This window comes from Moschus berezovskii, chromosome 22 (assembly GCF_049115385.1).
Source record: "Moschus berezovskii isolate FMDL1 chromosome 22, NW_MosBer_1.0, whole genome shotgun sequence".
In the NCBI taxonomy this organism is placed as follows: domain Eukaryota; kingdom Metazoa; phylum Chordata; class Mammalia; order Artiodactyla; family Moschidae; genus Moschus; species Moschus berezovskii.
Window position 1 is genome coordinate 6,583,942 of NC_142481.1, and position 18,904 is coordinate 6,602,845.

General features: G+C 55.5%; 3 protein-coding genes across 4 annotated transcripts; all 3 read left to right on the forward strand.

The window, feature by feature from the left end:
• The first annotated feature begins 2,110 nt into the window (after positions 1 to 2,110).
• Positions 2,111 to 3,766, forward strand: NKG7 (natural killer cell granule protein 7). Its single transcript, XM_055411523.2, has 4 exons — positions 2,111 to 2,510; positions 2,583 to 2,729; positions 2,833 to 2,967; positions 3,112 to 3,766. The coding sequence occupies exons 1-4, from the start codon at positions 2,354 to 2,356 to the stop codon at positions 3,168 to 3,170; spliced, it is 498 nt and encodes a 165-aa protein (XP_055267498.2). The 5' UTR covers positions 2,111 to 2,353; the 3' UTR covers positions 3,171 to 3,766.
• Positions 3,767 to 5,871: 2,105 nt separating this feature from the next.
• On the forward strand, positions 5,872 to 7,180 carry CLDND2 (claudin domain containing 2). 2 transcript variants are annotated; one of them, XM_055411532.1, is made up of 4 exons: positions 5,872 to 6,040; positions 6,381 to 6,518; positions 6,730 to 6,849; positions 7,062 to 7,180. In XM_055411532.1, exons 1-4 carry the CDS (start codon positions 5,872 to 5,874, stop codon positions 7,133 to 7,135), a joined length of 501 nt encoding a protein of 166 aa, XP_055267507.1. In that variant the 3' UTR covers positions 7,136 to 7,180. The 2 variants fall into 2 exon arrangements, 1 of the variants encoding a protein (XP_055267507.1); XR_016035791.1 differs by lacking the exon at positions 5,872 to 6,040 and adding an exon at positions 6,067 to 6,262 and having other exon boundaries at positions 6,730 to 7,180.
• A 666-nt stretch (positions 7,181 to 7,846) lies between these two features.
• On the forward strand, positions 7,847 to 18,017 carry ETFB (electron transfer flavoprotein subunit beta). Its single transcript, XM_055411492.2, has 6 exons — positions 7,847 to 8,006; positions 13,472 to 13,630; positions 13,792 to 13,950; positions 14,689 to 14,751; positions 16,385 to 16,543; positions 17,805 to 18,017. Exons 1-6 carry the CDS (start codon positions 7,950 to 7,952, stop codon positions 17,973 to 17,975), a joined length of 768 nt encoding a protein of 255 aa, XP_055267467.1. The 5' UTR covers positions 7,847 to 7,949; the 3' UTR covers positions 17,976 to 18,017.
• Positions 18,018 to 18,904: the final 887 nt, after the last annotated feature.

Consider the following 18,904-nt stretch of genomic DNA (forward strand, 5'->3'; position numbering starts at 1 on the left):
ACTGTTGTCCATAGTGGGTGTACCAGTTTACATTCCCACCAACAGTGTAAGAGGGTTCCTTTTTCTCTGCACCTCCCGCAGCTTTGTTTTTAGACTTTTAAAGGAACTTTTATTAAAACATGATTCATATCATGTCCCTCTTCTCCTCAAAGTCCTCCAGTGGCTTGGACCTAGAGGTAGGATGAAGGTAAAAATGGAGGGGGGTGTGGATTGAGGTAGGAATTACTGGGGTTGGGGAGAGGCATGAAGAAGGAAGTAGGGGTGTAACCAGTGTGGGTATAGAAATGAGAAGAGGGTTCAATGTGAGGATGGATTTGGGTTTGGGGATGGGGTTGAGATTGGGGTTGGGGTTGGGATTAAGAAAGGGGTTAGGTGGGAGGAGAGGGTTGGGGTTAAACTCAGGGGTTTAATATGGGTTTTGTTTGGGCATCGGGTTGAGTATAGAGTTGGGTTTGGGAACGAGAATGGGGTTATGTTTGGGATTTGAGGTGGGGTTGATTTTGGGGTTGGAGCTGAAGTTTGGGATTGAAATTGGGGTTAAGGATGGGATTGGAGGTCCAGCGGTTAGGATTCGGCACCTTCACTGCTGGGACCTGGGTTCAGTCCCTGCTCAGGGAACTAAGATCCTGAAAGCCTCGGGGAAGAAAAAGATGGGATTCAGTTTGGGGTTGGGTTTGGGAATGAGAATGGGTTTGGAGGATAGGAATGGGGCTCAAAATTGGATTGGAGCTGTGGTCAGGATGAGGTTGGGTTTGGGATGCGGTCGAGATCACAGAGGAGGACATGTCCCTGGTGGTCCAGTGGTTAGGACTCTGTGCTCTCACTGCCAGGGGCCCGGGTTCAGTCCTTGATTGGGAAACTAAGATCCCACAAACCATTTAGTAAGGCCAAAAGAGAAAATGGGAGAGAAGTGGTGGGGAGAAAAAGAGGAAAAACAAAAGATCCCAGATGGGTTCCGAGCATGTGATCATCACATGCCCTCAGCCCAGACTTCCTGAAGCCTGTCCAGCTGCTCCTCCCAGGAGCCAGGTCCATCACCGCTTTCGAGATGGTGCCCCAGCTGCCTGTGACCTGGATCTCCTTCCAGGAGCCTGTCCTCCAGAGCGTGTTCTCAGGAGTGACCAGTTGCCCAGGTGGTGAGGATCTAGCTGGGGGCCAAACTCTGCAAACTGGAGTCTCCAGCTAAGGCAGAAGACCGGCCTCCTGCAGTCACTCTTGTTCTCCCCTTCGCCAGCTAACCTGGGACTGTCGGCTCAGTTCCTCTTGGGACAGCAGTCCTGTTCCAGGTCAGTCCTGCTTCACAGAGTTAGGGTTAGGGTCTGCGCCTCCCCCCTGGGCTGTGACACCTTCCCCCTATGCCTGCGGTGGGGCCCAGGGCCTGGCGCTGGTTGCGGTGGGGAGGGCCGGAAAGTCTTGCTCTGACATTCTTTACCCATCTCCCCTCCTCCCCCTGACCACAGAAACCCCAATCCTGCGATGAAGCCCACCAGGCTGAATGCCTTACTCTCGGCCCGAGTTGTTTGTGAACTCACTTGTATCAGGATGTGGGCATGTCTTCCCCTCTGCGAACTTTCAGAACTGTGGTCACTGTTTACCATCCCCCTCAACACCACCGGCACAAGCTCCAAGCAAGGAGCCTGGAGTCTGAGTGCCCACACACTCAGGACCTGGAGTCTAGGCTTCTAGCACCTTCCTCCTGCAGCTCCCAGCATCCTCGCCAACTGCCCCCTCTTTCTGCGGAGACCCTAGAATTGGGGGCCTCCACCTCCCAGAAGGGAAAATTGCAGAATCACAGGAAAGCATGATGCATTCCCCCAACCGTCTCCCTCTAGTCACACCTCCCCCTCCCATCTAACTCACACCCCAGCCTCACTCACCGCATGCCCCCTCTGCTCACCCCTCTACCCACGCCCCCCAACCTTTTCCAGGAAGCCCCTCTGGTGGGGAGGCCACCAAGGCAGCGGGTAGAGAGGCTTCTGTGGAGACAGACAAGTTCCAAACCAGTGACAATGCGACATCTTCAGGGCCAACCCCCGCCACCACCGTCCAGGGAGAGGGGAACCTCAGAGAGGGGCGGGGTTAGGGGGACGGTGTCGATGCAAGCCAGGAAGGCTGGGTGTGTCACACGGCGCAGCAGCCTGGGACAGGCTGAGACTGAACGGGTCTGACGTTGAGGAGCAAAGACCACCCCCCAGCCGCCCCTAGCGCTTGCTGGTTTCTCTTTCTTGAGACCAGAGGACCCAGGAGTCTGGGGCAGAGGGAGAAATAGCTTCCTCCTCTCTCAGATACCCAGGAGTCTAGATCACCAGCCTCGTCGTCGTTACCCAGGACCAGGAACCCAGCCTTCACCCTCATGGAGCCCTGCCGGTCCCTGGCCCTTCTCACCAGCTCCCTGGGCCTAGTGTCCCTCTTAGTGGCTCTGAGCACGAATTTCTGGTTTGCGGCCCAGGGGCCCAAGTCTTCATCTCACTCGGGCCTCTGGCCCAGCAAGGATCAAGTCTCAGTAGCAGGTAACAGGGGAGGGTCTTGGTGCGGGGAAAGGCCCAAGGGGACAGGCAGTCAGAGGTCCCATCTCCGAGCAGGCTACATCCACGTGACGCAGAGCTTTTGCATCCTGGCCGTCCTGTGGGGCCTCATCTCCACGGCCTTTCTGGTCATGTCTGGCATCCCTTCGCTGTCTGCCCCTGGACGCGGCCCCATTGTCTCCACCTTCATGGCCTTTGCTGGAGGTGAGGACTTCATGCTGGGCTTGGGGGGCGGGGAGGTGGGGGTGCTGGGACCTGGTGAGCTGCTGCAGGGGGGCTTAGCCGACCCTTGTGTCTCTGTCCCCAGCCCTGTCCCTGATAGTGGCCATGACGGTCTACACCATTGAGCGGTGGAACCAGCCTGGAGACCCCCAGGTCCAGAGCTTCTTCTCATGGTCCTTCTACCTGGGCTGGGTTTCAACCCTCCTCTTTCTCTGTACAGGTGATTGTGAATGCTGCCTGGGGAGTTCTGGGGCTGGCTTGGGGGGACTGGCTGGGGGTGGGGTGGGGGCTGGCAGTGGGGCTGGCTGAGGGCTCTGAGGGAGCAGGAGAGGAGCAAGTATCTATCTTTTCTCTGCTACCCCAGGTGGCCTGAGTCTGGGCGCTCACTGCACGACCCACCGGCCCGGCTATGAGGCCATGTGAACCACAGGATGGCCTTAGAGCTCCATTCTCCGAAGGCATCATCAGGAACCCTGAAAGCAACAGTTGGCTCTCTTTCCAGCCAGCCAGCCCTGACTCCCAGCCTCCACAGCCTTCTTCCTTTGTGGCTTCATTCATTCAACAAAAATTTGCCGGGATATGGTGATTCCAAGGATCATGCAGCTGTGACATAAACCGATGACATGCCAGCTCCGTGGTGGGTGACGCTGGGCACCCAGAGGGGAGTCAGTCCTGCCACCTGCCCTGCCCTCCAGGAGCTCCCACCCAGTGTGGGGACCAGTCTAGGCTCGGGCATGGCCCCAGGGCCCTTGTTGTCTCTCTTCTTTGTCCTTCCATCTCTTTTCTTCCCTGTGTCTTTTTTTCCTTTTTGGCTGCATGGCATGCAAACTTCCTGGACTCGGGACTGGAGCTGCTCCCCCTGGAGTGGAAGCGCCGAGTCTTAACCCCCAGGCCAGCAGGGAAGTCTGCCCTGTATCTTCCTCCTGACAGTTCTTGTCTTTCGGCTCCCTCTCTGATTTAGTCACCCTGGCGTTCATCCTTAGTCCTTGTTCACTTCGTTAATAAATCCACTCCTTCTGCTGGCTTTTCCTGAGTGCATCCTTTCTGCTCGGCCTTCCACCATGGATGCCAAGGTGATTCAGACTGGGTCCTGCTTGCCAGGGGCTCCAAGTCCCGTGGGGGCAGGCAAAGCCCAGGGCCGGTATAGCAGGAGGACTGGCTGTCTGGGGGAGAGGTGGGGTGTGGGGGTGAGCTTTCTGGGGAGACTGTGTTTAGGAACTTCTCCAGGGCCGAGGGAAGGTAATGCAGGCTGAGGGACCCCAAAGTGTTGGCATGGAGAGGCTGGGAGTTCTCAGAAGATGGGGAACAGCACTTTGTGGTCCACTGTGGAAGGTGAGGGGGTGACAGGAAATGAGGATGGGTGAGAAGTAGCACCTCTAACTCCACAGTTGACTCTCTCTTGAGGGTGATGGGGAGCTAAGGGTGGAGCAGGGGAGGGACAGCATCTGGTCTGGGTGCCAGATGCCCCCCACTCTGCGCCCTCCCCCCCACTCTGGGGGCCAGAAGGGGAGAGAAAAAAGACTGGCAATCCAACAGGAGGGCCATGAGACAGGACAAGGTTGCATTGGGGCCAGGGCATGAGAGGGAAAGGAGGCGCCAGTAAGATTCAGGGCGGGGGGAAGGACTTCCCGGGTGGAGAAGTGGACAGGAACCCGCTTGCCAATACAGGGGACACAGGTTCAATCCCCGGTCCAGGAAGATTCGACATGCCTTGGAGCAACTGGGCCCACGAACCACAACTACCGAACCTGTAGTTGTGCTGTAACTACTGAAGCCCGTGTGCTTAGCATCTGTGCTCTGCTACAAGAGAAGTCACCGCAATGAGAAGCCAAGACACGGCATCAAAGAGTAGCCCCTGCTCGCGGCAACTAGAGAAAGCCTGAGCACAGCAACAAAGACCCAGTGCCACAGAGAAGAAAATAAATAAAATTATTAAAAAAAAAAAACATTCGGGGGGCAGGAGGAACTGGACTCAGGGATCCAAGGGCTTTGTAGGCGAGGAGCAGGAAGGGGACAAGGATAATGCCCAAGGGTGTGGCCCAACTAACTGGGTGGGATGCCAGGGGCCGCCCTGGTTTGGTGGAAGATGCTGAGCTCAATGGGGCTTCCCGGGTTGCTCAGTGGTAAAAAAAAAAAAAAAATCTGCCTGCCCGTGCAGGACATGCAGGAAACTCTGGTTCTATCCCTGGGTGGGGAAGATCCCCTGGAGGAGGAAATGGCAACCCACTGCAGTATTCTTGCCTAGAAAGTCCCACGGACAGAGGAGCCTGGTGGGCTACAGTCCACGCGGTCACAGAGTCAGATATGACTGAGCCACAGCATGCTCACACGCTGAGCTCAATGGGGATGTGGTTGAGGGTCAGGGTCTGAGAGATGGTCGGAAGCAGATGAGGACCCGGATTGGAGACAGGGTGTGGGATGCTCTCAGAGCATCAGAGGTCCCTGGAGCTCACCTGGTAAGAAGATGCAGAATGGAGTTCTCCAGGAGAACTGGCCGTGAGAAGCAGAGGGAGGAGGAGGGGCAGGAGGCTGCCTGGGGGCCTGGGAGGGCACAAAGAACTGGGGACCAGGAGAGTTTATGGGGGTCAAGGGAAGGGAAGTTTCTAGAAGGACATGGGCTACCGTGCCAAGGCCCTCCGGACTTGCCACCTGACACTGACTCTGTCACTTTGCCAGAAGAGCTGACCCTGTGTGTACGGCTGGGTAAGCGGTTATCTCTTTAAATGGCTGCTAGGAGAGGGGGGTTCTGGAATTCTGCCTCATAGAGACACAGTCTCCCTTCTCTCACACCTATGGGCCCTGTCCAGGAAGCCTGGGGGAGCCAGGGGTGAGTCATTTAGGTGGGTGTGCACAGAGGTGGGTGTCAGGAAGGCACACCCACTAGGGGACAGATGTCTCTGGACAGAAGGGAGGTTCTAAGCTGTGGTACCTGAGGGGAAGGTGGTCGGTCTTAGGTCTGGGGGGGGCCTGAGAGGGGTCCCCAGAAGTAGAAGCCGCAAGCAGGGGTGAAGAAGTAGCCATCTGGGATACGGAGGGACATGCAGGAGGGGGTCCCAGGGACCTGGGGGTGAGCGGGGCATGGGTCAGTCTTGCAGGTGTGGTCCTAGGCAGCAGTCGCCCTGGCATGGGGGTGAAGCGGAGCCTTCAGTGCGGGGGCACCATGCTGGGCTTCTTGGCCACCTCCTTCATCATTCTGTCCACTGTCTCTAACTACTGGATCCGCTACTCCGCGGGCCACAGTGGCCTTTGGCTGGAGTGTAACGAGGACATCTGCTACAACATCTCCTGCGATAGTGAGGCCCGGCGGCCCAGCTGTCAGATCCCCCGCCCCTCTCCCCGCCCCGTGAACAGACAGCCCCCAGCACTGACCACAGCTGCCCCCTCACCTGACACCACATCCTGCAGCACCCCCACCCTCCTGCTCTTTCCACTTCGGCCCCTCCGTGACCGAGGCCACCACGAACCCCCGCTCTGGGACCTGCTTCTCTGTTGCGACATTAACCTCCCCTCATGATGTAATTTCCGAGTTCCCATCCAAACCCCTGACTCTGCTCCCAGCCCGGAACCAGCGGGCGGGGGTGATGGGCAGGAGCGGCACCAGCGGAGGCTGTTGACGAGGTTCGCTCTCCCCAGGCATGCTGGCGGTGACCGGGGCGTGCATGACGCTGGTGGCGGGCTGCGGCATCATGGGCTTGGTGATGGGGCTGCGGATCCTGTTCAATGAGGGCTACTCGCGGTGTCAGACCACATGTGCCGTCTTCTTTATCTCGGGTGAGATGGCAAAGGGTGGGCCTGGGAGAGACAGTCCAAGAGTGGGGCGGGGCTCCGGAGGACAGGCTTCGAGGGGGAGGGGCCAGGGGCAGGGGCGGGAAGAAGGGGGCCGGAGGGTGGGCGAGAAAGGCCTGGGGCGGTGGGCGCGGTCAGGGTGAGGCCTGGGTGCAGCCCCCCAGCCACGCTCACCTAGCGGCGGGGTGGGATCCAGGCCTGCTTCTGCTGATCGCCCTGACAGTCTACACAGTGAACACTTCATGGAAAGACGACGCCTTCTATTCCTGGTCCTATTTTTTGGGGTGGCTGGCTTTACCCTTCTCTATTCTCGCGGGTAACCTGGACAGCGGAAGAGGGTGGAGAGGAGACTTCCCCGAGGGCCCCACCCGCCTCCTTGCAGAGACTTCCCAGCTGCCCTCCTAGGGACTTCCTAACACCCTCCACTCTGGGCCCTTGGAGCCCCAAACCCCAGTTCCCGGGGCCCTCCTGGTCATCTGCCCCAGGACCCACCCTGCTCCACCCGCCCTCCGTTCACCCTCCCGCTAGGCTTCTGCTTTCTGCTGGCGGACATGATCATGCAGAGCACGGATGCCATCAGTGGATTCCCCGTGTGCTTATGACCGCAGCTGCCTGGGGGGAGAATAAAGGATCGATTCCCACTGCCAGCCGGCCTCACATGACTTTCTGGGGGACCCGAGGATGCGCACACGGGGGTACTTGGAGGCTCAGGGAGGAATTAAGGACGCGAACCTACAGGGAAAGTGGAGACGTGGGGGACGCAGATTCCGACGTGGGTAGGACCAAGGACATGGGTTTTGATGGGAACAGGGACACGGGGGTTGTGGAATCAGGAGGGGACAAGGGGGCGCGTGGAGAGGAGGTAGGGACGCAGACTTGCGGGGAAAGTGGAGGCGGGGGCGGCGGAGGACTGACCGGAGGGAACGCAGAGGTGCGGTCGTGGAGGGGGTGAGGAATACGAGCGTGGAGAGAACGGAGGGGCCTGCGGACTCAGAGGCTCGGGGACACGAGAACTTCCGCTCTCACCACTCTCGAGAGGGAGAGTAAGAGGGGGACCTCGGGGAAGGGGCTGACCCCCGAGGGCTTCGGGGAAAAAAAGTTTGGGACGCCTCCCTTCCTCGCAAGACCTTTCCCCCAGTTCCCGGCCACGCCCCCCTCCCGAAGCTCCTGGCCCTTCCCCTCCGGGTTCCGCCTCCCTCCTCAGGGGCCGCTTCCCATTGGCCCGCGTCTGCCGGAGACTCTGCCTTCCAGCCTCCCGATTGGTCCTCTGTCGCGGCGGGGAGGCGGGCGCCTCAGCGGTTGGCTGACTGGCGACGCGGGGCGCGGGCGCAGGCGCAGAGAAGGGCGGAGGGGCGGAGCGAGCGGTCAGGGCGGCAGAAGGTGAGTTCGGACCCGGCGGGTCGCCGCGGCAGGAAGATGGCGGAGCTGCGCGCGCTCGTGGCTGTCAAGAGGGTCATCGACTTTGCGGTGAAGGTGACCGGGCCCCCCCCTCCTCCCTGAACCCTGAGGTCGTGTACTTCCGGGGTCACGAGCGCCCACCGTATAAGGGTCTTCTGGTACCTCCCGTGTCTGCCGCTCTCCCAAACGTCCGAGTCACATCTGAGGGCGGAGATCACCGGAGAGGTTCTGAGGTTCCCGTCCTGGTTCATTTAAACCCAGCCTTTCTGGGGTCATGACCCCGTCCCCCTTCCGCCAGTTCTATCCTCAGTGTCCTGAGAACTGCGTGTGGGCCGAGTTACCGTCTCTGTTTCTTACCTGCTGGAAGAGCCGTGGCCTCTAACACACGAAGAAACGGAGTCATAGAGAGGCCACTCGGCTGAGAAGGGGCTGAGCCGGGATTCCCAGCCAGGTCCCGCTGACTCCTCACCCCAATTAGGGCCTTTGAACACGAGCCAGGATTTCACTCACTCGGCTGCGTTGCACACTCAGAGGACTGTTGGGCACAGGCAGCGTGCTATAATGGAAGTCCTCTGAGAACCCAAAAGCTATCCAGCCCCAGGGCGAGCGAGGAGGCTCTAGCTCGGAAGGAGAAACGTTTGCTAAAGATGAAAACCAGTCTGACAAACTGATGGAAATAGCTTACAGCCTCCACGAGATGGTGTGGAGGGCAGGGTCCCTGAGGACCGGGCTTGCCCCAGGGAAGCTGGCCTGGACAGAGGAAAATCAGACAGACTCCTTCAGACAAAAGCCACTGTCTCAATAGTTGGCCTGAGCCAGACTGAAGGCAGTGACTGTCCCTCCATGTCTGTCCCCTCCTCCCCACCCCCGTCAGTACACCTGAGTACACCTCTGTGTCCCCAGCATTGCCCATCACAGGGCCTGGAAGCCTGTCTGCGCATTAAAACCTCAGTGACTGTTGACAGCTCACGTTAAGTGGGTCCTTGCTATGCACTTGGCAGCGTTTTTAGTTCTTGAGGGAGATGAACTGATTCAGTCCTTTCAATACCGTCTAGATATTATGAATCCCACTGGACAGGTGAGGACACTGAGGCCCATGGAGGTTCTGTTGATTGTCGGATCACCCGGCAGGGCAGCAGCAGTCAGGATCAAAAGGTGGCCAGGGCCTCCTCTCATTTCTACCTGACAGTCATTTGGCCTAATGACAGCTCTGACACCATGTGACAGGGGAGCTGCCTCCAACATTTGGGGGGCAACCTTGTTTTGGGGTCCTGCGACCCAGTTCTCTTGGTGTCCTCCCCACTCCGACTGTCCCTTTGGGCTCTCATAGCCTCCCTCAGCGCTAGTCCTAGTCCCGCCCTGAGATACCTGTTTCATCCGTCAGACAGGCTCACATTTGACTCAACTCTAGGTCTCAGCTTGGGCTTCCCTGGTGGCTCAGCTGGTGAAGAATCTGTCTGCAGTGCTAGAGACCCGGGTTCGATCCCTGAGTTGGGAAGATCCCCTGGAGAAGGGAATGGCTACCCACTCCAGTATTCTTGCCTGGAGAATTCCATGGACAGAGGAGCCTGGCAGGCTACAGTCCATGGGGCTGCAAAGAGTCGGACATGATTGAGTGTCTAATGTTTTCTTAGGTCTCAGCATCGCCCAGCACAGGACCTGACACATGGGTGCCTCTGGTGTTTGTGTCAAATGCGGAAGTGTGAATGCCTCCTTATATGAATTCCTATACTTTCTGAAGTGTTGGCGCTGCCTGCCCCTCCCACGGTGCCCCAGGGTGTCTCCCTGAATGTGTTTGTTAATGTTCCTTGTTCAGAAAAAAAGTGATTCAAACAGTGCCAACTCCCTAAGCACCCGGCCAAACCTGGAGCACCACCCCAGCCTCCTTCCTTCACCTCCGCAGCCTGTCATTTCTCAGCCTGGTGCCTTCTGCCCTCTCCATCTCTCTGCCCTGCTCTCTCTTCTCCAGCGGTTCGGCCTCCTCTTCTACCTGAACCCTCAGTGTTGTCTCCTCCCCAGTTCCCCAGTCTCGCCCCTCCAGTTCATCCCCTCCCAGCCTCAGAGTTGGTGGGGGCTTCCTACACCCAGGGCTGATCCTGTGCCCCCATCATCATCCCGTTTTTCCCCAGCTCCCAGAGGACAACGTCCCAGTCCCTCAGCCTGGTGGTCAGGCCTCTCTGTGGTCCAGCCCTGGCCCCCCGGCCTTCCATCACCCCTCCTTGGTGCCTCCACAGCTCCAAGCTGCTCAGACTTTACCAGCAGACCAGACTGCTGCTTGCCTGGCACCTTTGCCCCTGCTGTGCCTTCTGCCTGGGTGCCTTCCCAGCTCCACCCTCCCACCTCTGCTTCTTATCCCTCCCTTGTCCTGCCTAATTCCCATCTCATCGATTGCAGTAGGGCTAAGGGATTCTGTGACGTCACCACCTCCTGGAAACCCACCCTCCCCCAATGCCTCATCCCTTTAGGCTACTCTGATGTGTCCTTGGGCCCTCTTGCAGCCCCTTGGGCTTGGTCTCAGCCCTTCCCACACTGGATTAATTAAGATCTTCTTTACCCAGAAGTCCACTGCCCTCCCCCAGATTGGCAGCTCTTTGCTGGGGTGGGGGTGGGGCGTGTGCAGGGCCTCACCCAACTCTGTTTCCAGCATCCCTTCCTCACTTCCATCCAGACTCAACTCAGTGTCACCTAGCCTCTGAGGCCTTCCGTGGTCACCTGCTCGGCTTCTCTGTGCCTCAGTTGCCCCATCTAGCAAGTGGGGAGGCAGTGGCAGTAACCAGCCTCCTGGGCTCTTTGGATGGTTTAACGAGTTAAGGCTTATAAAGCCCTTGGAGGCTCGCCTGCCTGTTTCTGTTGAGGGTTAATTTGTTGCACCTTAAAGAGAAAGCCTGGAAGCTTCACTGAATCATCTCCCTCAATTTATAAAAACATCTTTATTCAAAAAAAAAGACCATACTGAGTTTTCAGGCCAACGATTGTTTCCTGACTTAAGTAATTTAAGTAAGCAGTGTTTCTGAAGCCTGGAAACAACTCAAGCTTCAAAGGTCTTCTCTGGAGATGAGCTGGCATGGGTCCACGCTACCAGAGAGCTCACATCTCTTTCTCCCTGGGAGTCAGGAGTCCAGGGCTGGAACAGGCTGGGGCGCTCCCTTGGCCCCCACTGGCTCCCCCCAGTGAGGCCTTGTACTGATTAGGGGGGCCACTTTCCTGTTTATAAAGGGGAAGCTCCTATGTTGAATTTTGTGGTTTTTTTTAAAATGAAAGAAAGATCTTTGGTGTTTAGTTTTCATGCTGTTTACTAACTGATCAGTGGACAGGTGCCCTTGTGAGCAGGTTCTCATTTAGTCATCCGACAAATACTTACAATGCACCCACCGTGTGCCAGGCACTGTGCTAGGCCCAGGGGATATGGTCATGACCAAAACGCACATCAATTCCTGTCTTCGTGGAGTTGACGTTCTGCTGGGGAGAAGACAGGTCTGACATATGTCATGTGGCAGGGGGTTGGGCACTGTGACGGGAAGAGACAGAGCAAGATGAGGCAGGGAGAGCCGAGAGGGTTGTAGTTTGAGGAAGATGGCCAGGGAAGGCAGAAGGAGGTGCGGGATGGAGCCAAGGGCATGCCTGGGGAGATGCCATGTGAGCCGCCCAGCAGAGGTTCTAGTAGGAAAAGAAAACAAAACATGGACTCAGTGCATGGTGTTTGCTCCATGGCTTTTTCTGTGAAGTAAACTGATTAAGTTCTAGAGTCTCTGCCCTATTGTTGGTGCCAAGATGACTTTTCCAAAACTGGGATAGGGTTGTTCTTTTTCTCTTTCTCCCCCTCCTCCTTTTAATGTTACCAGTCCCTGAGGCACAGGCAAACTGGGAGACCCCTCCCCAAATCCCACACTCCCATCTCAGCTCTGTCCTGTGGATGGGAGGAACAGCCACACCTCCCCGACCCCCCAGGCCCAAAGAAACCGGTGCAGGGAAACAGAGAGAGTCGCAGTGTCCCCCGCTGGGCCATGCTGTCACCCTGGATCTGCTCTGTTCAAGAAAAACAGAGAGGGAGTTCCTGAGCCAGGTTATGTAGGCTCCCATGCCAAGCTCCTCTGGGCATCTCTCTCTCAGGCTGGAGCCCAATTCAGCGTCCCCCACTCTGTGCTAATGTCCCCACTGGAAACCTGAGAGTCTGCTCGACTCTTCCCCCTCACCACTCCCCCTCCCCACCCCGGTGCCCCGTCAGTTTCACCTCCAGAGACCTCCAGTCCACCCACTTCCCCGTCACTAGTCACGGCTGTCCAAACCCGTCATTTCTGATTTCAGTGACCAACAGCCACCCAGTCCCCACTTCCGCTCTTGCCATTTTTCCAGCTTTCTCCACCAAGGATCCAGAATGACCTTGTGCAAACTTAAGTTGGATGCACTCACCTCTTTATGCTGTTCTTTGGATCAAGGCCCAGCTCCCTGGTGGGGCCTGCTGGGCCCTGGACAGTCATATTCCTTTCCTGTTGCTCCTGAAACTAGTTACCATAAACTTGTGTGGCTCCCAACAACCCAGATTCCTTCTCTTCTAGTTCTGGAGGTCAGATATCTGCAATGAGTCTACTGGATTAAGTTCAAGGTGTCAGCAGGGCTGTGCCTTCCAGAGGCTCCAGGAGATAATCTGTCTCTTGCCTTTGCCAGCTCCTGGAGGCCCCCTACGTCCCTTCGCTTGTGGCCCCTTCCTCTGTCTTCAGTCAGCAGCGTAACATTTTCAGTCTCTCTCTTAGATCCTGACACTCTCTCCCCTCCCTCTTTCACTTATAAGGAATCCTGTGACTTGTTTGAGCCCGCCTGGTTCATCCCAGGTAGCCTCTCTCAGAATCCTGAATGTAAGCACTTTTGCACAAGTCCCTTTTACCATGTAGGCTACAGTAACCATGCGTTCCCCTGGCCGCACCAGCCCCCTGGGACTCCTCAAACCCCAGGGCCTTTGCACGTCCCCCCCCACACACACCCCTGACACTTTCCCACGCACTTTACCTCCTCAGTGCCAGTTCCCCTTCAGGTTCAGCTCAACTGCCACTGCCTCAGGGAATCCTCCCCTGATAGCTTCCAACATCATACTGGGTGGAGGCCCTCTTGTCCTGTTACAGCTCCCTGATTCCTCCTCTAGGATTGTCAGGTGGTATCCAAGGAGATTAGAGTGCTTGGGGCCCGGGGCACTGCTGACTGACCACGTGACTGTGGGACAGTTACTTCCATGTGGGGCCTTCCCTGGTGGCTCAGGGTAAAGAATCCGCCTGCCAAGCAGGAGACACAGGTTCGATCCCTGGATTGGGAAGATCCCCTGGAGAAGGAAACGGTAACCCCCTCCAGTATTCTTGCCTGGAGAATCCCACGGACAAAGGAGCCTGGCGGGCTACAGGCCATAGGGTCCCAGAGAGTCAGACAGGACCAAAGCGACTCAGCGCGCATGCACGCGGTCCCTGTCCAGCCTGGGTGGAGCTTGGTGTCTCTGCCCCTGCCTCCTCACCTGCTTCCTGCTGACCTCGCCCCTTCCCCTCCTGGCTGACCAGATCCGGGTGAAGCCCGACAAGACGGGTGTGGTCACGGATGGCGTGAAGCATTCCATGAACCCCTTCTGTGAGATCGCTGTGGAGGAGGCCGTGCGGCTCAAGGAGAAGAAGCTGGTGAAAGAAATCATTGCCGTCAGCTGCGGGCCTGCCCAGTGCCAGGTGCTCCGGGCCTGCGGAGGGGCTGGGGCCCCACGTCCTGTGTCAGAGGGAGGAGGGGCCGAGGCCTGGACCCCTGGCTCTGAGGAGGAGGGGTCGGGGGCCTGGACCCCTGGGTCCCCCTCAGGCTAGAAGCCAAGTCAACCCCCTTCTTTGCCCGACAGGAGACAATCCGCACTGCTCTGGCCATGGGTGCAGACCGGGGCATCCACGTGGAGGTGCCTGCTGCAGAAGCGAATCACCTGGGTCCCCTGCAGGTGGCTCGGGTCCTGGCCAAGCTGGCAGAGAAGGAGAAGGTGGACTTGGTGCTTCTGGGAAAGCAGGTAGGTGGCAGAATCATGATTCAAACTGGCTGAAGCCAAAAAGCAAACTTACTAGTTCATGTAAGGAAGCTTTAGGCACAGCTTGATCCAGGTCCCACATGCTATACAGTCTGTAACTCTGTGCTGGCTTTACTCCCTGCAGCTCCAGGCTCACATCCCAGCAGCCTGAGAGCCCCAGCAGAAAGACAGGAACCTCTATCCCGAGGACTCCAGCAAAACTTTCAGAGCTGACTCTTCATTGGTCCAGCTGGAGTCATGTGCCCATCCTTGAACTAATCACTGGGGTCGGAGATAAAGCGTTCCCACTGGCCCAGATGCCATTCATGTGGTTCCTCTATGTAACCAGAATGGGTGTGCCTAGAGCGACACCGCTGGAATATTTAGAGAAGGGGCAAAGACATACCAGGGCCCTCATGTGCTCGGCAACAAGTGACTGCGTCTCTCGGGGCCTAAGTGAGGGTATGTGAGCATTGTGGACCAGGAGTCAGCAAACTGCTCCATAGCCACCACTGATATTGTAAATAAAGTTTTACTGAAACGCTACCACGTTTGTTTATGTGGACACCTACTAGCTATGGCTGCTTGTGCTCTATAGGAGCAAAGCTGAGTGATTGTGAGAGTTTATATTTTTTACCTGGCCTGTTATAGAAACATCTGCCAGCCTCCTTTCTAGAACAAAAGCCCAAATGATACCTGAGAAACCCCATCATTTTACAGTCTTCTCTCTTCTCCACTCAGGCCATCGATGATGACTGTAACCAGACAGGGCAGATGACAGCTGGATTTCTGGACTGGCCACAGGTGAGGCCAGAGGGGACCATCTGCTGAAGGCCAGGCCTGGGGGCTCAGAACACAGCCACCCGGTCTCTGCCTTTCTGGAGGGAGGCATGTGTGAAGCTGGAAGCCTGGTCCAGTGGGCAGAAGTGGGGTCGCATATGCAAGACTCCAGGCCTCCTCTGGGCCTTCACGCGTCCCTTCCCCATCCTGCTGCTCCTCAGCCACACCCAGCTCAGCCCTGCCCCAGGGCCTTTGCGCCTGCTGTTCCCTCAGCCTTGAACAGGGCTCTCAGATCACCTCAAGGCGTTTCACTTACCTCCAGGTTTCTCCTCAGGTTTCACCTCTTCAGAGAGGCCTGCCTTGCCCACAGTCTGAAATATGCCCCCCTCCAACCCCATGAGCCCCATTCCTGCCTAATGGAAATGCAAATGACAGGAGTCATTTAAAATTTTTCACAGCCACTTTCAAAAAGTTAAAAAGGCCAAATTTATTTCAATCTTATTTTAGTTCACATAATATATCAAAAATATTTTAACATGTCACAGAGTAAAAATATTGGGCTATTTTACATTCTTTTGGTTTTTGGTATGAGGTTTTTGAAATCCAGTGTGTATTTTATATTTGCAGAGTATTTCAATTCAGATGCTAAGTTTCTGTCAGAAATATTTAGATTCCTAAAACTCATTGTTGAAAAAGTAGATTCACACGCCCAAGTTGTTCCAAACAGGCTTAAATAACCATCAAATATCCTGCACATATATAAAGTGTACAGTTAAGTGAACTTTGATACATGTTGCTTATATATTACACACCCGTGAAACCATCATCACAGTTATGATAATGGATCTTGCTTATTGCTTTTAAAATTTAATGAAATAAAATGAAAAATTCCATCCACACCTCAGTGGAACTAACGACATTCCATATGCTCAGAAGCCACCTGTGGCCAGTGGCCACTGTGTGTTTACTTGGTTCCTGGTGGTCTTCACTGCAGGATAAATGCCCCCAAAGCCAGAACCATATCGGTTGTGTTCATGGTGTATCTCCAAGAGCAGGCTCATGGGACATTCTGGATGAGACCTGAAAGATTTGTCCAGTGAATAAGTGACACAATAGAGAGAACAGATCGGTTAGACAGAGGGTGTAGGTCACATCCAGAAATGGTGATTCAGGACGGAAGGACCCAAGAACCTTGGGCCAGAGGGTGGGCACTCTGTGAAGAAGGTGGGGCCCCAGAGGATGTTTTGAGGATCAAGGTACACTTGAGTTTCTGTTGTCAAGAGGCCTCAAAGGAGCTCTTGGGGACAGAAAGATCGGTAAATGAGACCGTGACATGAGCCTTGAACCAGCCTGGACATGTTTTTGAGCCTCTCTCTGCCTCAGTTTTCCTCATCTGTAAAGTGGGATAATAGCACTTACCTCATAGAGTTCTTAGGAGGAGCTGATGACTTGATACATTTCAATCACTTGGAACAGTGTCCCATACTCAACACCTGTTTGTTATCATTAAGAAAGGGAGATCCAGTGAGTAGGTTTAGGATATTAGGAACTATACCCTGAGTCCCAAGAAAGACACCCTCCCCTGGATTTTTGAGATCCCTCTCTGTGACTTCCTTAGTTAACTTCCCCTGTATCCCCCCATGCTGTCCCTCCCCAGGGCACATTCGCCTCCCAGGTGACACTGGAAGGGGACAAGATCAAAGTGGAGCGGGAGGTTGATGGGGGCCTGGAGACTCTGCGCCTGAAGTTGCCTGCTGTGGTGACAGCTGACCTGCGGCTCAACGAGCCCCGCTATGCGACTTTGCCCAATATCATGGTGAGTACTTGGCAGAGGGGCCACTGGGCAACTGGGAAGGGGCGGGTGCTGCAGGCCCCATGCCTTACTGGTGGTCAGGTGGGAGGAGTGAAGACCCAAGGGACTTCTCCAAAGGAAGGGGCCACCTGGTGAGTCTGGCTGACAGAGGGTTCTCTGAATCATTTCTGCCAATAATGAGAATTCCGGGAGAGGGTGCTGTTTTGGTGAACAGGGCAGGTTTTCTGGTCACCTCAATCAACAGAAAGGCTTCACTGGCCAATAGGAAGGGTTACCCATCATTCCAATATATGGGAAAAGTTCATTGTGTAATCTTAGCTAATTAGATCATCTTGGTTCATCAGGGAGGGTTCCACTGGTAATCATTACCAACAGGAAAGAATCATTTAGGCCATCGTGGCTAACTAGGAAGAGTACATGGGGTCTCTTGGCAAACATAGTGAATTCACTGTTCATCTAGATTATATAATGGGTTCATTCTGTCATCTCAGCCAATAGGAAGAGTTCAGTGTATCATCTCAGCCAATATGGAGGGTTTAGTGTGTCGTCTCAGCCAATATGGAGAACATCGTGGGCCATCTCAGCCAATAGGGTGCGCTCAATGAACCATCTCAGCCAATAGGGAAAGTTCATTGAGTTTTCTCAGCCAAATAGGAGAATTTAGCCTGTTATTTCAAGTAATAGGGAGCATTCAGTTTGTCATTTATCCAACAAGGAAGGTTCATTGAGTCATCATAGCCAATAGGTGAGTTCAGAGTTACCTCAGCCAATAGGAAGGTATCAATGTGTCATCCCAGCCAATAGGGAAGGTTCAGTGAGTCATCTCGGCCAATAGGATTTTAATGTGTCATCCCAGCCAATAGGGAGTGTTTAGTAGGTCATTTCATCTAATAGGGAGGGTTTACTGAGTCATCTCAGCCAACAAGGAGAGTGCAATTTGTCATCTTGGCCAAAGGTCCATTGAGTTATTATTGCCAGAGGAGGACTTTTCCAGCCCTTTCCAGCCAGTGAAGGTCTTCCCACAGTGGTTGACTAAAGGGGGGCTTCCACAATAGGAGGGCTCCCCAGGGCATCCCAGCCAGCAGGAATTGTCCGCACCAAGTGTGGCCCTGTAAGAGGTCACATGTGCCCTGGCCAGTGGGCAGATCCAGAAGGGGTCAACCAGTGGGAGTGGTTCTGCAGGTATGGCACGCATGGAAAGGGGCCGCAAGAGGGTGGGCAGGGGCTGGGGCAGCCCTGTGAAATCGTGGCCTCCTGAGTGCAGAAAGCCAAGAAGAAGAAGATTGAGGTGATCAAGGCAGGGGACCTGGGCGTGGACCTGACCTCAAAGCTCTCCGTGATTAGCGTGGAAGACCCGCCCCAGCGCACGGCCGGTGTCAAGGTGGAGACCACAGAGGACCTGGTAGCCAAACTGAAGGAGATTGGGCGCATCTGAGCCCCTTCCCTGAAACCCAGCAATAAAACCATGACTCTTCTACGTCTGTCTCTATTTTAAACTCATTCCCTGGGAATCCATTCTTTGATTCATTCAACGAACATTTACTCAGGTCTCCCATGTGCCAGGTTCTGTGCTGGGTGACACTGGGGACCCAAGTGAGTCATGTCAGGTCCCTGCCTATGAGGAGCTTCCGTGTTGCAGGAGGGACAGACATGGGTGCCCGGCCTTTGCTGAGACTTGGGACACAAGAGGGAATGAGGCCGGAAGCTCTGGTCCTGGTTGGGCAGACAAACAAGCAACAGAGAATCCAAACCTCTGGTGGGGATGAAGAGCTGGGCCCTGGAGCCAGAGACGGTGGTTTCAGAGCCTCACTCTCATGCTTGCCAGTGTGAGATCTTGAATGAGCTGCTTCCTGTCTCTGATGCTCAGTGTCCTCATGCGGATGATGGAAACAGGAAGAGCTTGGTACAGTGGTTTAGGGCCTGGTTCACCCAGGTTCAGCTCCCAGCCTGGCCAGTCCCTGGCTCCGGGAGGACCTTTGGCAGACTCCTATTCTCTGAGCCTGGGCTTCTTCCTCCGTCAGTGGAGTCAGTAATGATACCTGTTTTCTGCTTGTTTGTCACAGCATAAGGTGCGTACTAAGTCACTATTGTCTGACTCTGCAACCCCATGGACTGTAGCCTGCCAGGCTCCTCTGTCCATGCGATTTCCCAGGCAAGAATACTAGAGTGGGTTGCCATGCCCTCCTCCAGGGGATCTTGACCCAGGGATTGAACCCAAGTCTCCTGCATTGCAGGCGGATTCTTTGACACCAGGGAAACCCATCACAGCGTAACAAACCTGTCTAAAACTTGGTGGCGTAAACCTACAGTTACTTTGCTCATAAATCTAACGTTTGGGCAGGGTTTGGCAGGGACAGCCTGCCT